Source organism: Podarcis erhardii (assembly GCF_964252035.2).
Source record: "Podarcis erhardii genome assembly, chromosome: 5".
In the NCBI taxonomy this organism is placed as follows: domain Eukaryota; kingdom Metazoa; phylum Chordata; class Lepidosauria; order Squamata; family Lacertidae; genus Podarcis; species Podarcis erhardii.
In genome coordinates, this window is record NC_138509.1 from 90,614,597 (window position 1) to 90,628,457 (window position 13,861).

The 13,861-nt window shown below is 43.2% G+C and overlaps 2 protein-coding genes across 3 annotated transcripts in view; one reads left to right on the forward strand and one right to left on the reverse strand.

The window, feature by feature from the left end:
* The window catches only part of MFN1 (mitofusin 1), a 33,881-nt gene extending 31,178 nt beyond the window's left edge, over positions 1–2,703 (forward strand). Inside the window, exon 18 of the mRNA XM_081862371.1 lies at positions 494–2,703. Coding sequence (XP_081718497.1) covers positions 494–563 — 70 coding nt within the window. The 3' untranslated portion in view covers positions 564–2,703. The remainder of the gene's footprint in view (positions 1–493) is intronic.
* Positions 2,704–7,488: 4,785 nt separating this feature from the next.
* GNB4 (G protein subunit beta 4) overlaps positions 7,489–13,861 on the reverse strand; it is a 40,095-nt gene continuing 33,722 nt past the window's right edge. For both annotated transcript variants that reach the window (XM_081862773.1, XM_081862774.1), the window contains exons 7-10: positions 13,628–13,694; positions 13,331–13,532; positions 12,023–12,239; positions 7,489–10,376 (exon numbers count right to left, since the gene is read on the reverse strand). In XM_081862773.1, coding sequence (XP_081718899.1) covers positions 10,270–10,376; positions 12,023–12,239; positions 13,331–13,532; positions 13,628–13,694 — 593 coding nt within the window. In that variant the 3' untranslated portion in view covers positions 7,489–10,269. The remainder of the gene's footprint in view (positions 10,377–12,022; positions 12,240–13,330; positions 13,533–13,627; positions 13,695–13,861) is intronic.

A 13,861-nucleotide genomic window follows, 5' to 3' on the forward strand; every position in this document is an offset into this window, starting at 1 on the left:
GATTCCCATATTCTTGCATTGCAGAGGGTTGGACTAGATCCTTAGGGTCTCTTCCAACTCTATGATACTATTCTATTTGGATCAGGCCAGTGGCCCATCTAGTCCAGCACCTGTGGACTCATCTACACAGCTGCAAATAAAACATTTTAAATGTGAAGTGCAATATACAAATTTGACACTAGATGGGCTAAGCTAAATTCAATGTATTTTTCAAAATGTTTTTTTTAAAAAAAGCTTTTTCACAGCGTTTTTTTTAATGTGTGTGTATATTCCACCCTATACTCACAGTGGCCAAATAGATGCATATGGGAAGCACGAATTTGGGCGTAGGGTTCTTGATTTTAAGTTTTTACATTGTGCTGCGTGTGCAGTATGTGTTAACTTTAGTAAGCTACTGTGAATACTCTTTCAGTGGAACGGAGTAAATATCCTCAGAAATGGTTTTTGAAAAGTAATGTGCTGCCACACGTATTTTCCCTCCTTTTTTTCGTAGGAAAAAAGCTGTCCGCCTTGAAGATGAGTTTGACTGTTTTACAAAGGATTTTCTCCATAAAAAGAAATGAAGAGAAGGCCTCGTGCTTTTTGGCTGCTCCAGGTGGAATTTACAAGATGACACTATTTCCCATCCCTGCAAAGTCACATGAATTTTTCAAGCCCCCTTTATTCTACTTTCCCAGTTGCTGCCTGGCTCTTTTGATGCTTAGAAAATGAACTCTGCCTGAGAGCTAGAGGAGTGAAACAGTATTACCACTGATTGAATCGTTTTGCATCTTTTCTTAGAAAGACAAATAATTTATATTTACTGGTGCGTACAGAAAATTATTTGGCAGTGTAAAAATAATAAAACTAGCAGACCTATCTAGTATTTTGTATTAGTGTTTGCCTAAAGGACAGCCCCCCTCTTTCTGGCATCCAGGAAGAGAATAGAGCGAATTCACCCCTAATCCTGTGTCAAAGTCTTGTATTAGCTGGAATTCTCTGTGGGAATGTGTGCTGCTGGCTTTTTCCAGGACTCTTGTTACAGAGCTGAAGTATTGTGGTGACAGATTTCCAAAGGGATTTACGAAGTTTGAGTGCAGAGACAATCACTATGGCTGAGCATTAGGCATAACTCTGGATTTCCCATTCTGTTGAAAGGGACTGTCAAATTTTATTTGTCATGCTCTTAAAGTTTTAATGCCCTGGTAATTAGACCTTCTCAGTCAAGATTAGCTAGCAACCTTGTTTATAGAGAAGAACATGGCTTAGCTCAGAGAACTGTTATGGAGAAACACCCTTTTCACTGATGGCATACGTCCTTTTGACCCAATGGTAGTTCTTGAAAACCAAAGTGATGCTATGCGTATGAAGCTAGAAGAAAGTCCAAAATTCATTTTATTTGCCTGGCCCAGGCCAAGCATTTAATTTCAGGCTGCATGCCCCAAATTAACGCTCTTTTAAGACCCTGAAAAGCATCAAGACTATTCTGTTAAGGTGGCAACTGCATAAGCAGAGCGGTCTTTATTGCACACGGACTCTTTTGCTGATGGTGGTTCAGTTATGACCTCAATGATGGTCTGCATCAGGACCTACAACCTGATGTTGCCTCCAGCTCAGGCTTCCTCAATCTCGGCCCTCCAATGTTTTTGGCCTACAACTCCCATGATTCCTAGCTAACAGAACCAGTGGTCAGGGATTATGGGAATTGTAGTCCCAAAACATCTGGAGGTCCGAGTTTGGCTATGCCTGCTCCAGCCGCTTCAATCTACCATGGTTGCACTGAGTGATGCGAGTTGCTTACCCAAAGCATCTAGAGAGGGGGGCACCAGGTTAGGGATGTCTCATCTGCATAATCAAGGGGCTCTCCTGCTTTTTGATACCCGTCTTCCCATGACAATTTTCGGTCAGTGCATTTTACAAAAAAAGAAATGCAGAAGTTTCAGTTGCTCCTACAAGTGATCTTTGAGTAATGCGTTTGAAACTGATGAATTGATTAATTATTATGAGTGAAGCTGGCGCGTTAGTTTTTTTTCTTTTAGGTACAGCTACAAAATATGCATGTTATTTTAAAACCAAAATGAGAACTTAGTTGTAAAAGAGCCCGTGTTTTTGTAGTGTTGCTTGAACACGAAAATCCACTGCTCAGGAAGGGCTAATAAAACTGCTGGGTTGGTAGAGACTTTTGTTTAGCAAAAAAAAATGGAGGTTCACTCTTGTATTTTTACTCTGGCGCACTGAAATGTCTGATGCGATTCTCCTGCTTGAAGTGGGTGGTGGGTGGGTGTGTTTCATTGTGAATGCAGCCAGTAGGATTTTTAACATTTGATGAATGTGAAACTAAAACAACACCATGAACTGTACAGATTGCAGCTATTTAAGGTCTACGATTCTCTAAAAACAACGGATAGACTTATACACATCTTTTGTTATGGCACATTTTTGTAGGTATTTATATTGGCCAAGGAACACAACGAATTTGAAAGCTACTCACTCAGTAGTCATTTATGAGCTGCTTTATTCATTCACTGTTGTCATACATGTTGTTCCATGTTTCTTTGCTGGCTGTATGTATGAAGATATGACACGTTGGGAGAATTCTACTCTCTAAACTGCGAAGGCTCGAAGGGGAAATTAAAAACCTCACAGCAATTGGTATTTTCCTCCCAAGATTATCACTTTATTGTTGGAAGTCCTAACTAAATAAACTTCTAGACTTCTTTGGTAGTGAAGTGTCCTGAAATGATTTTAGCCCGCTGCAGTCAAGTGATAGCTCTCGCCCTCTGCTTCAGCTGGGGAAGCTAAACAATTTTCTTAATAGGATTTCTCCACTTGAATGAGGTGCCTCTTCCAGCAAGGTTTCAGCTATTGCAGATCTAGATAAATGCAGGAACCACCAAACTGATTCTAGCATTTCACAATATGTAGTCCAGGCCCAAGCTTAATTGTTGCTGTAGCTAAAATTTAGCTGCTAAACTAAAGCTCATCTAATTCAGGGTCTAACCAAAAAGAATATTGCTTGATCCAAAGAGACTGTTCTTGTTAATAAGCTTTAATCTGTAATTTCTACTTCTTTAAGGGAAACTATACTTAATTCTAAGTAAAACAGAGTGGTCATATCGGTTGTCCTAAATAAAATGTGATGTTTAACATTTCTGCATCTTCCACACTTTCAAGTTAGTTTGTGATGGGAATTCAGGAGCACTGGTGACAGATTATTAGGATTTCACTTTACATTACTGCCCTGTTTAATTGCAGTGGTCATGTATCACAAAAGGATTTATGCTGGAGCCACAGGCAAAAAATTATAGAGTTTGATCACAGCCGAGATTGAGAAGGCATGTGGCAGGAAATGGCTAAGGTTTCTATAGAAGACAGTCTAGAACACACTTTTAAGACCTTACAGTGATTATTTAGTTTAAGCTGGGACTAACTTGTTTTAAAATGGAATTTGACGATTTCTAGAATGCTTGTTTCAAAATGTAGTATGCACACGTGCATAATTTATGTGGATATATATATATATATATATATATATATATATGCGCGCACACATTAATTCTTCCGTGTCTATTATTACAGTCAATTTATTACCTTCTAAACCACTATCTCAGGACAATTTAGATATCTAATATTTTGTGATACCAAAATTTCCTTTCCACCTTTTGCTGCCTTGAAGTGGTTTTTATACTAGGCAGCTAATAAATCAAGCAAACAATTTTGCTCATTGCATTTTAGCAGCCATATAGGCAAGATTGGAGGGGGGGGGGAATCACATATGAAAGGCAGCCTCCCTCAATTCTGGCAGTATCTCCCCTCTTTCCAGTGTCCCATACTGTTTCAGTGGGTCCCCTGGCAATGGCCTTTATGGAAACAGACAAGCTCCACTGTCTGAGCAAAGTTTACTCACACTTCTTTGCAGCTACCCCAGTATATATGGTAGTTATGTAATAGATCAGATGCTTAGGCATATAAAAAATGGTTCCGAACATAAAGAAAGAGATGTAAGTATTATACAGCCATGTCTCATATTAACTCATATTTCCAAAGAAGGAAGGGAGAAGAAAGGAAGGAAAATGAACCATTGCAGGCAGAGAAATCCTAGTTAAAAGCGGTTTATTGGTTACAATATCAAGTCAGGGTAACATCTTTCACGGAACCACTGTACAAATACAAAGGAAAGGTTTGTTATAGTGGGGAGGGGGAGGCAGGAATATAAACAATTCATAGCAAGTGATTATTTTATTTTTTAATCCACAGGGAAGTCTTTATACAACAGCACTGTTAGAAGAACAAATGGCACAAGTCCCTGCACTCTTCTTTTTTAATTAGGTTAAATAAAATAATTTTTAAGACTTTCTGAATACACAATCCAAAAGAGTGCAGAATCACTTGGCACCTGGAAATGTTTTGGAAGGTTTTTTTTTCCTGAAAAGAAGCTGGCAGCAAGGTAAAAAGAGAGAACCACACACATACACCAAACCACTGTGCACACACCCTGGATGTGAAAAGGTTGAAGCAAGTCATTAGAGCGGGAAAACCCCATTCATTTCTGAAAACGGATGCAGTTCCTTTGGATGGCTATGCGAATATACACATGGCGAGATGCGTTGCCGTGAAGAGGAAAGAAAGAGCACCATTGTGTTGTAAAAGCAAAGGCTTGAACTGTCTCTTTAAGATGCCCACATTTAGTCAAAACCGAACGTCGTGTGGCACGAGAAAGGTCAGGCACATATAAAAAAATAATCATCATCATTTATAAGTCATTAGTAATACTGTTCACGTACTCACCGTAACATCATCGAGCATTTTTAACAGTCTTGCGTGTATTTTACAATCAGTAACTGACTTGAGAAAGAAAAAAGACCATGGCATGCAAGTGCCCCAAACATGGAAGAAGTTGTTTGGGCAGCATGCATGCCAGACCAAGATAGGAGGCGTAACACAGAGACCCTGAACTTCCAAGGTCAGAGACAGCCATTGGAACATTTCTACCTAAGGGATCCCAAAGAGGGAGCACTGGCTATTTTCCTTCCCAGCTGCAGCCAATGGCATTTAAGAGCCTTCTCCCAACCCAACATTCAGGGCTATCTGCCCAGTAGGGAGGGAGAACATTTAAGAAGCCCCACTGCAAATGCACGACTTTGGGTCCCACCCACAGACAGAGGATTTGGCTGGCTGTGGACCTTGTTCACATGGCAAGCCCTATTGCAGCCACAGAGAACTGGGAGTCACTCTGGGCCCTGGCTTGGCTTGCCCCATGACCAAAGCCTACGGATGCTTTCCGGGCAACTGGGGCCGCCGGACAGGATGGGATGTCTTTGAACTGTGGTTAAATGGTGGCCAGTTTTCATTTCATAGAATCATAGAATCATAGAGTTGGAAGAGACCACAAGGGCCATCGAGTCCAACCCCCTGCCAAGCAGGAAATACCATCAGAGCACTCCTGACATAGGGTTGTCAAGCCTCTGCTTAAAGACCTCCAAAGAAGGAGACTCCACCACACTCCTTGGCAGCAAATTCCACTGTCGAACAGCTCTTACTGTCAGGAAGTTCTTCCTAATGTTTAGGTGGAATCTTCTTTCTTGTAGTTTGGAACGATTGCTCCGTGTCCGCTTCTCTGGAGCAGCAGAAAACAACCTTTCTCCCTGTTGTTGGCACCCTTGATCCCAGCTGTGTTATTTCTACGGGCCATCTGTCATGGATGCTTTAGCTGAGATTCCTGCATTGCAAGGGGTTGGACTAGATGACCCCTGGAACCCTTCCAACTCTTAAGGTTTTATGATTCTATGAAATGCTACTGGCAGTCACTCTGATGCACAAACTCCTTGAAAGCAACAACTGAAAATGACCTAGTCACGCTGACATCTGAACAGCACATAAAGTCTAGTGCAGCGGTTCTCAACCTGTGGGTCCCCAGATGTTGTTGGACTACAACTCCCATCATCCCTGAGCTCTGGCCTTGCTAGCTAGGGGTGATGGGAGTTGTAGTTCAACAACATCTGGGGACCCGCAGGTTGAGAAAGGCTGGTCTAGTGGGAGATGGGGAGAAAGGGCAGAGGAAACACTCTCAGAACGCTTTGGCTGTGCTCTGAATTAATATGGAACTTTGCAGTGGGCTAAGACCAAGAGTGATTTTCATTTCATGCAGTGCAGCAGATGTTTCATATCAGGAAACATAACATTGCCAATTCACGGGCAACCTTTCTCTTCGGAGGAAAAACCGCTCAAACCCTTGACTCAACCTGGGATGCTCATATGAGCTAGACCCCCTTGGTTCTCTTAGAAGATGGAGGCTGGCTGAGTCACACAAACTGTGGCTCACCCCGAGGCTTGGTTCAATAGGTGGAAAGCGATTTCGCTTTTGAAATATAAACGCATGACAGCAGTTGGCATATCCACGTGGCAAATCGCTGCTCCGCTCCACATCATTTAGTGCAAGACATGCGAGTGGAGGCCACCATGGATGTAGCTGGCAGGTAAATTTGTGCAAGAAATTGCAGTAAGGAACAAGGGGTTGAAAAATCTGCCCTAGGGATGCTGATCCTCCTGCTAAAGTAAGCCACAGAACAGCCAAGAACACACGAGGCAAAAATGACGGACCCCTTGCAGGTAAGGATGTACTTCCAGTGTTCAGATGCCAAGTTCAGCTGGCAGTACTCAAATCATGAACTTGAACCCAAATAGGAATGCAAATATTTCAAATATACTACATTCCTTGTGTTGCTGGAAACCAGAGTAATCCTGTAATTGGCCTAGCAATAGCCTTTTGACAGATTAACATAGGCCACAGCTAGCAAACCCACGGCACGACTGCCCCTTTCTCTGAACAAGCCCCACTAAAACAAACAGAGGGAACTTTAGGAAACAGCTCTGCCTCTTGCCTATATTCTGTTCATTTCAAGCTGTGTCCAACCTGAATGGTGCTAGGACAATAGCGACTTGGGACATCTAGCTAAATCAATAGGGGTGGTCTATACCAACAAATGCCGTGTTCATTTTGTAAAGCGGATGTGAACACTCTCTGCAACCAAGTCCAAAACACTACAAATAAGGAAATTTCCCATCAAAACTCCACAGTTGTGCAGTTGCCTTCAGCCATGCACAATGTACACACATGCAAAAAGAAAAAAGTGCCCTTGGTATCAGCAACATTGAAGAACAGCAAAGCAATGCTTTTGTTACAAGTCAAGGGCACAGAAGGCAGCTCAGTTTCAACTTAAGATGAAACCATTTATATCTGTGGGGCAGCCTTGAGAAATCTGGTGCCATCCAGGTGTTTTGGAATATAAATCCCCATTAGTTCCAGGCAGATGGGAGTGGAAGCTTCTAAGAACCACATGCAAACCTGCAAAATACTCCACTGATCTGTAACTCTCACAAATTGTACTTGGGAAATCATGAGCACCACAAAATACTCATTTCACAGAAGAAAAACCAAGGATGCTCAGATCCACCCTGCCCGGCCCAATGACACAAAAAAGTAGGCAAGGGAAGAAAAATCATTTAAAATATAATATTTTTTGGGAGGGGTAAGGGTCCTTGGCAGGTACAAAGGGTTAGTGTACCATGATGCCCATGAGCACCATGTTGGGGACTCCAGGCATACAGCCTCATCTATAAACAAGACATTTCCATGGGTATCCATGCCCAGGGTCACTAATACATGCATTCTAATACATGGGTATAAACCGTCGCACCCCTTAACTGGCACAAAGCAGAAGCGGCTATGTAACAACATCTGCCAGCTTGCTTGGCTCACTGGCCCATCCATTCTCAATTTCAAAGTTTTTCTGGAGCTACTGTATTTCACTTTTCAATTCAAGGACTGCATTAGTTTTACAAGCGCAAGTCAGTCTTAAGGTCAATTCAAAAGGTGGCTTGTGTTTGTTGTAACAAGGGAGGTTTGTACACAGTTCAGAGTGACTGCCTGAGCATGGAAAGAAAAATAATATAAATCCTGAAACATTACTTGACCCCTATGCTCTCTGGTCCACATGAAAATACGAGTGCGCTTGTGAATTTGGTCCTACACAGACAATAGGTTTGTTAGTGTGCGGAGAAGCAAATTCCTGAAAAATCACAATGTAGTAGTGTATTTTTTACCCCTACTAAATCCACTATGCTTGGCACATGAATTGGCACTTTTACTGTTGTAAACCAGGGCAACTCGAAAGGCTGGAATGAGTGATTAAAAATTCAGCTGAAACTTGCCAAAATAGATGGCTCAGCTGCGAGACTGTTTTAATGTTGACAGCTCCTGATATTTGCCAACAGAATTGGGATTGTTTTAAAAGCTCCTCTTACCCCACACTTTGAGAAATGGGAGCGTAACAGCAATGTAAAATTGCATCTTCTGATACTGTGTGCGCAATGAGAAGACAACCAAGGATCCACCTCCCCTGTCCATTCTTTTAATATTTCCAGAAGAGTGTGATTCACTTAATTGATTATAAGCACAGGCACATTTTTTTTACCAGCACCATAAATTGATTCCAGTGATTTCTTTTTATTTTTAAAAGCTATTTCTAACCCTTTGTTGTATTTCAGCAAACAGGTCTTATGAGCTGTGACTGGGTGAACTTCATCTCACACACATTTAACTTTTTTAAGAGGCAGTGTGGCCAGTTTGTTAGGATGATCTTCCATAACACCTGGCTCCCAATTAAAGGCTGAATCTGTAGCAATTAATGGATCAGGATTAACTGGGATGAAATGTTCTAGAGAGAGAGATGAAGACAAAGGGAAATAAATGCCAAAGTTCAGGGAACCTGTGGACCTCCAGATATTCCTGGACTCCAACTCCCATCAAGAGCACCCGCCCAAAGAGCATTTAATGTCATGCCGTTTCTGGGACAGGCACACATAAAAGGCAACTCTGTTCTGCTGTGGAATGTCTGGGTAACTTGGCAGTATTAGAATGAGCTTTCAGCCTTTCCTAGAGCGGTGCAACTGAGCAGAAGGTTCTAAGAGCCAAGACTTATGCTAGCACACAAATCCCAAGGTTGGAAGAATGCTTGAATGCACTCCCGCTCTTATCATTTCTCCGCATGTGCAAAACATCAGGTGGGTGTTTTCTAGCTGACAAACAGATCAACCTGTGTGGATTGTACAGGAGAACGAGATTGAATGAGAGGAGCTGCCTTCAAAACAGCGTTATGCCCCCACATGGACTTGGAGTGGTACGATCCCATGAGAAACAGCATCTTTGCTAGAAAGTGGCTCAACCTTATACCAGACTGTACAGGCTGATAATTTTATAGCAGGTCAAAACTTCCCATTTACAACTGCTCCAATAAAAACAAACGATTAGCTCAGCAGTTTTTCAGCCTCAGTCCCTCAACTTACATGCTGATCCAAATTTTAGAGGCTGCTGGAAGGAAGCTCATATAGTCTGCAGACCAAAATATTTCAGTTCTTGTTTGTGAAATCTGTCTGATGACCTATTTAACCCCCTGGTGTTTAGAACCCTCCTGACTGCCAAAGGACTAGCCAGGGTCCACAGGCAAATAGGATCAAACCGCCTATTTAAACCAACTGGTCAACAAGCAAGTAAGGCGCTAGGTGTCGCAAGAAGTCGTCAGGGCCTTCTCTCCTGTTGTTGTTTTTTAAAACGGATAGAAACAAAGACAGATCAAGCAGTAATTCAAACACTTCCTGTTATAAAATCCACAAACAGCTCAGTAACTTCACACTTTATCTACAGTAAATTCACTTGGAGGGTGGGGAAATAAAAACATATCAAAACAGCAATCTAAGTTGATCCGCCGCAGAACTCAGGAGGAAAGAGACATCTCAGATTAAATGTAGAGCTATATAAATGCAGTTTCTTTAAAAAAATGGCGAACATTATTTCTTTACTTACAGACAAAATGTTACATGATTGGCTGCTATGTGTATATTCAGTTATGTACAAAAAAAAAAGTACAGAATTAGCCAGGATAGGCACAAACAGAAATCCCTCCAGGAAATATAGCCAAGCCAAGCACAAGATGGACTGGCTCTTTTAGCTTCTGTCAACCATAAACGTCATGTCCTGTTCCCCACCCCAAGTCACCAATTTCTCCCACCCATGACTTCGCTTGATTTTTTATATATATATATATATATATATATATATATATATATCATTTACAGAAAGCCTATTTATGCAATAAATCAGTGAGTAGAAAAATTTCACCTGTAAATACAAGGTAGAAATGTTATTTCACAGCAATAGGCTGCAGCATTGATCTCTCCAGATCTCGGTGGAGACGGTGTGCGTGTCTGTGAGTGTGTGTGTGGACTGCCAGATTAATTCCAGATTCTGAGAAAACTGTCCCAAGATCCTGTAGCTACAGCCATGCCATCATCAGTAACTCCTAAGCAACTGACTCTGTTGTCATGGCCAGCAAGGACGCCTGGGGAAGAAAACAAAAATAACATTAGGATGGGTGGCCCCAAAAGGAGGCTTATTATTTACCACATTTGTTATCTTGCCATCCTTCCAATACCTTAGCAGCAGCATACGTAACCATTTCAACAGCTTCAACAGTAGGATGGCAAAGACAGGAACAATGGCCCGACGCCGTTCAATACGCTTCACAGCTGGGCAGGAATTAAAACCCACATCTCCTGAGCTCAAGTCCAACACTTCATCCCATCATGTCACTTGAGGCTCTCCCGGAATTAATATGACCGAATGGACAAATTAGACATTGGTGTGAAAGTAAAAGGTAAAGGTAAAGGGACCCCTGACCCCTATATAAGAGTGTAAGTTCTGCCCTAGGCGGAAATGGTTTAGGTTTTGTCCAGTTTTGCTTTGTTGGGGTTCTGCGATGGGTCTTTTTGTGCTTACATGACCAACACGCAAGGTAAAGGTAAAGGGACCCCTGACCATTAGGTCCAGTCGTGGCCAACTCTGGGGTAGTGGCGCTCATCTCGCTTTATTGGCCGAGGGAGCTGGCGTACAGCTTCCGGGTCATGTGGCCAGCATGACTAAGCCGCTTGTGGTGAACCAGAGCAGTGCACGGAAACGCCGTTTACCTTCCCGCCAGAGCAGTACCTATTTATCTACTTGCACTTTGACGTGCTTTCGAACTGCTAGGTGGGCAGGAGCAGGGACCGAGCAGCGGGAGCTAACCCTGTCGCGGGGATTCAAACCACTGACCTTCTGATCGGCAAGTCCTAGGCTCTGTGGTTTAACCCACAGCGCCACCTGTGTGAAAGATCAAGGATCAAATCCTAAGCTTGACCACATATATGTCGCCAGGAAGCCTTAAACAACCTTGTTTCCTGCTTGGCAAGGGGTTGGACTCGATGGCCCTTGTGGTCTCTTCCAACTCTATGATTCTATGATTCTACCTGCTGCCCTTGTCTAAAGGTGCCATCATGTTCTGTCTGTGGTCTTTCTAGGAATTAAGTGACTGGATAGTACAGCTGTAAAATGTTCCCAATGGGACTCTAAATTAGTCTTGAAACCAACTTACCATCAAGCAGCATTGGTCGTTCTGATGATCTAGCGAACTCTCATGTTTGAGCATGTGTAAGGTAACCTGCACAGCTTTCATTCCTTTCAAGCTGAGGTTGTGCAAGAGAAGAAATTGCACCCAAAGCCACAAAAACATCCCTCCATTTCTTTAATCTGAACAGAATATTAAAGGTCTCAAAGAACCCAGAAAGCCGTGAGTTTATGACTGATTGGGGATACTGTGTCGCCCCATCACTGGGGTTCTTGGGTGAAGAGTTTCACCAATAAAATGGGGGTGAGGCTGCTGTGTTCATGGAAGAAGATTCAGCTGGAGCACCCAACTTGAGACTACTTTTTCCACCTCTCCTGGTATTGTACTTAAACCTCATATCTGGCAGGAATTGTTGGTGTTAGTGGAACCATCCTGATGTCTATTCTTATAAAATCGATGGACTAGCCAGGTCCTCCCACACAGCTCTTGGGGCTGTTGCCTCAAGCTGGGCAGCTTCCTTGGCTGCCAGTATGAGCTTCTGAACATGCAGGGAATTCCACAGAGGGAACCCTGAGCCATTCCTTTCTGTAAGCACGTCAACTAACCTGCACGCTCTCCCTTCAGGGAGTCCCAAACGTTGCAGTTGAAGTCATCGTAGCCCGCCAACAAGAGGCGGCCACTCTTCGAGAAAGCGACGGATGTGATCCCACAGATGATGTTGTCGTGAGAGTACATCATGAGTTCCTGGTCAGCTCGCAGGTCAAACAGCCGGCAGGTGGCATCATCAGAGCCAGTGGCAAAGGCATGGCCGTTGGGGAAGAACTGGGAAGTGAAACAAGATGGATCGTGGTGGAGAGAAACAAATAGGGCAACATCAGGAATTGTTTTCCAAAGGGACCAGGTGCCTTTACTAAACTAGCTTATTTCCAGAGTTGTTGGCATCTGTTTGTCTCGGAACACAATGAAGGAGTGCCCCTTTGAGGGCTGTAGGAAGGTTGCAGAGCCTGCTGTGGCCATAGAGGAAGAGGCAGGAGAGACAAGCTTTGTTGCAGCTGGGGCACATGAAGGCATCCATTTGTGTTGCTGCAGATGCACCGTGGATTTTCTTCTCTCTGCGCTCCTCCCAAAGGACATTTCAGAGTGGACAAATGTAATTTAAGGACTTGAGGTTTTAATTTACAATAGTGGAGATGGGGAACCTCAAGCCCAGGAGCTGAAGGGAGCCCCTCCAGTCCTCTGTCTGGCCCTTACAACTCTCCCCAGATCATTCCCCTCAGTGGCTCTCCGCGCATGTTTCTTGCCTAGCTGGGATGCAATTTTCTGTCTAAGGAGTCCCATCCATTTCTCTCCCCTTTTTGGCCTGTGGAGCCACCTAACACTGGCATGCGGCCCCTGGAAGATTCCCCACATGGAATGTGGCCCTTAGGTAGAAGGTTCATTGCTCCCGTTATATAGCATGCTGGCTTGAAACCTGACTTTAGCAGACACTTTTTTAAAAATGGCAAAAAAGTAAAATGAACCCCTGGTTTCTCTTCCCATCATTTAATTCTTGACGTTTTACAGCAGTTTTAAAAAAAAAGTTAATTTGATCATGTGAGAATCTCAGGGATCAGAACTGCTGGATCAGAAATACTGGCATTAACAGGGACTTCATGTTCTCCTGCTTCGCCAGTGCCTCTTCACCACAAACACACCATGGTTGATAAGAGGCTTTTCTTCTCCTGTGTCAAACTGACTTTTTTTGTGTGTATTTTCCTCACAGCAGCCAACCTGCCAATATTCCATGACCCACTCATCCACGTTTGACCACACTTGTGGCAGCTCCCTCAACACCCTGAAGTGCACATGCATGACAGCACCGTTTAAATTCATGATTTCCCTCTTGGTGCATTTGAGCATAGCTAGCCACTTACACAAACTGCATTGATGTCAGACACATGCCCTGTGAAAGACTGCCTGCACATTCCGTCTCGGATATCCCAGAGCTTGGATGAGGCGTCACAGGCACCCGAAACAAAGGTGCTCATGTCTGGGCTTAGAGAGAGACTCATTACATCACCGGTATGCCCAGTAAAAGCAGTAGTCTGCTGGCCAGTCTCAATGTCCCATAGAGCGCTGTGAGCAAAAGAAAAACATTTGAACACAGAAGGTTAAAACACGCAGTCCCAACAGTTCAAGGCATGTCACGAAAGAAAACCCAAGAAACTCACCAGGTGGTATCTCCTGAGCTTGTGACTATTTGGTTGTCGTCTAGAAAGCGACAACAAGACAAATACCCTAGAAATGTGAAACAGGAAACATGTCAGTGGCAAAACCCATCACTTAAGAAGAGATCCAAAATGCAGATTGTGTGCGTTATGTAATTGAAATCCAGTGCCCTGAAAATTTCAGCTTTTATTCATTTAAATTATTTTCAACCCTCAAGGCTGCAAAGGTTTGGTGTT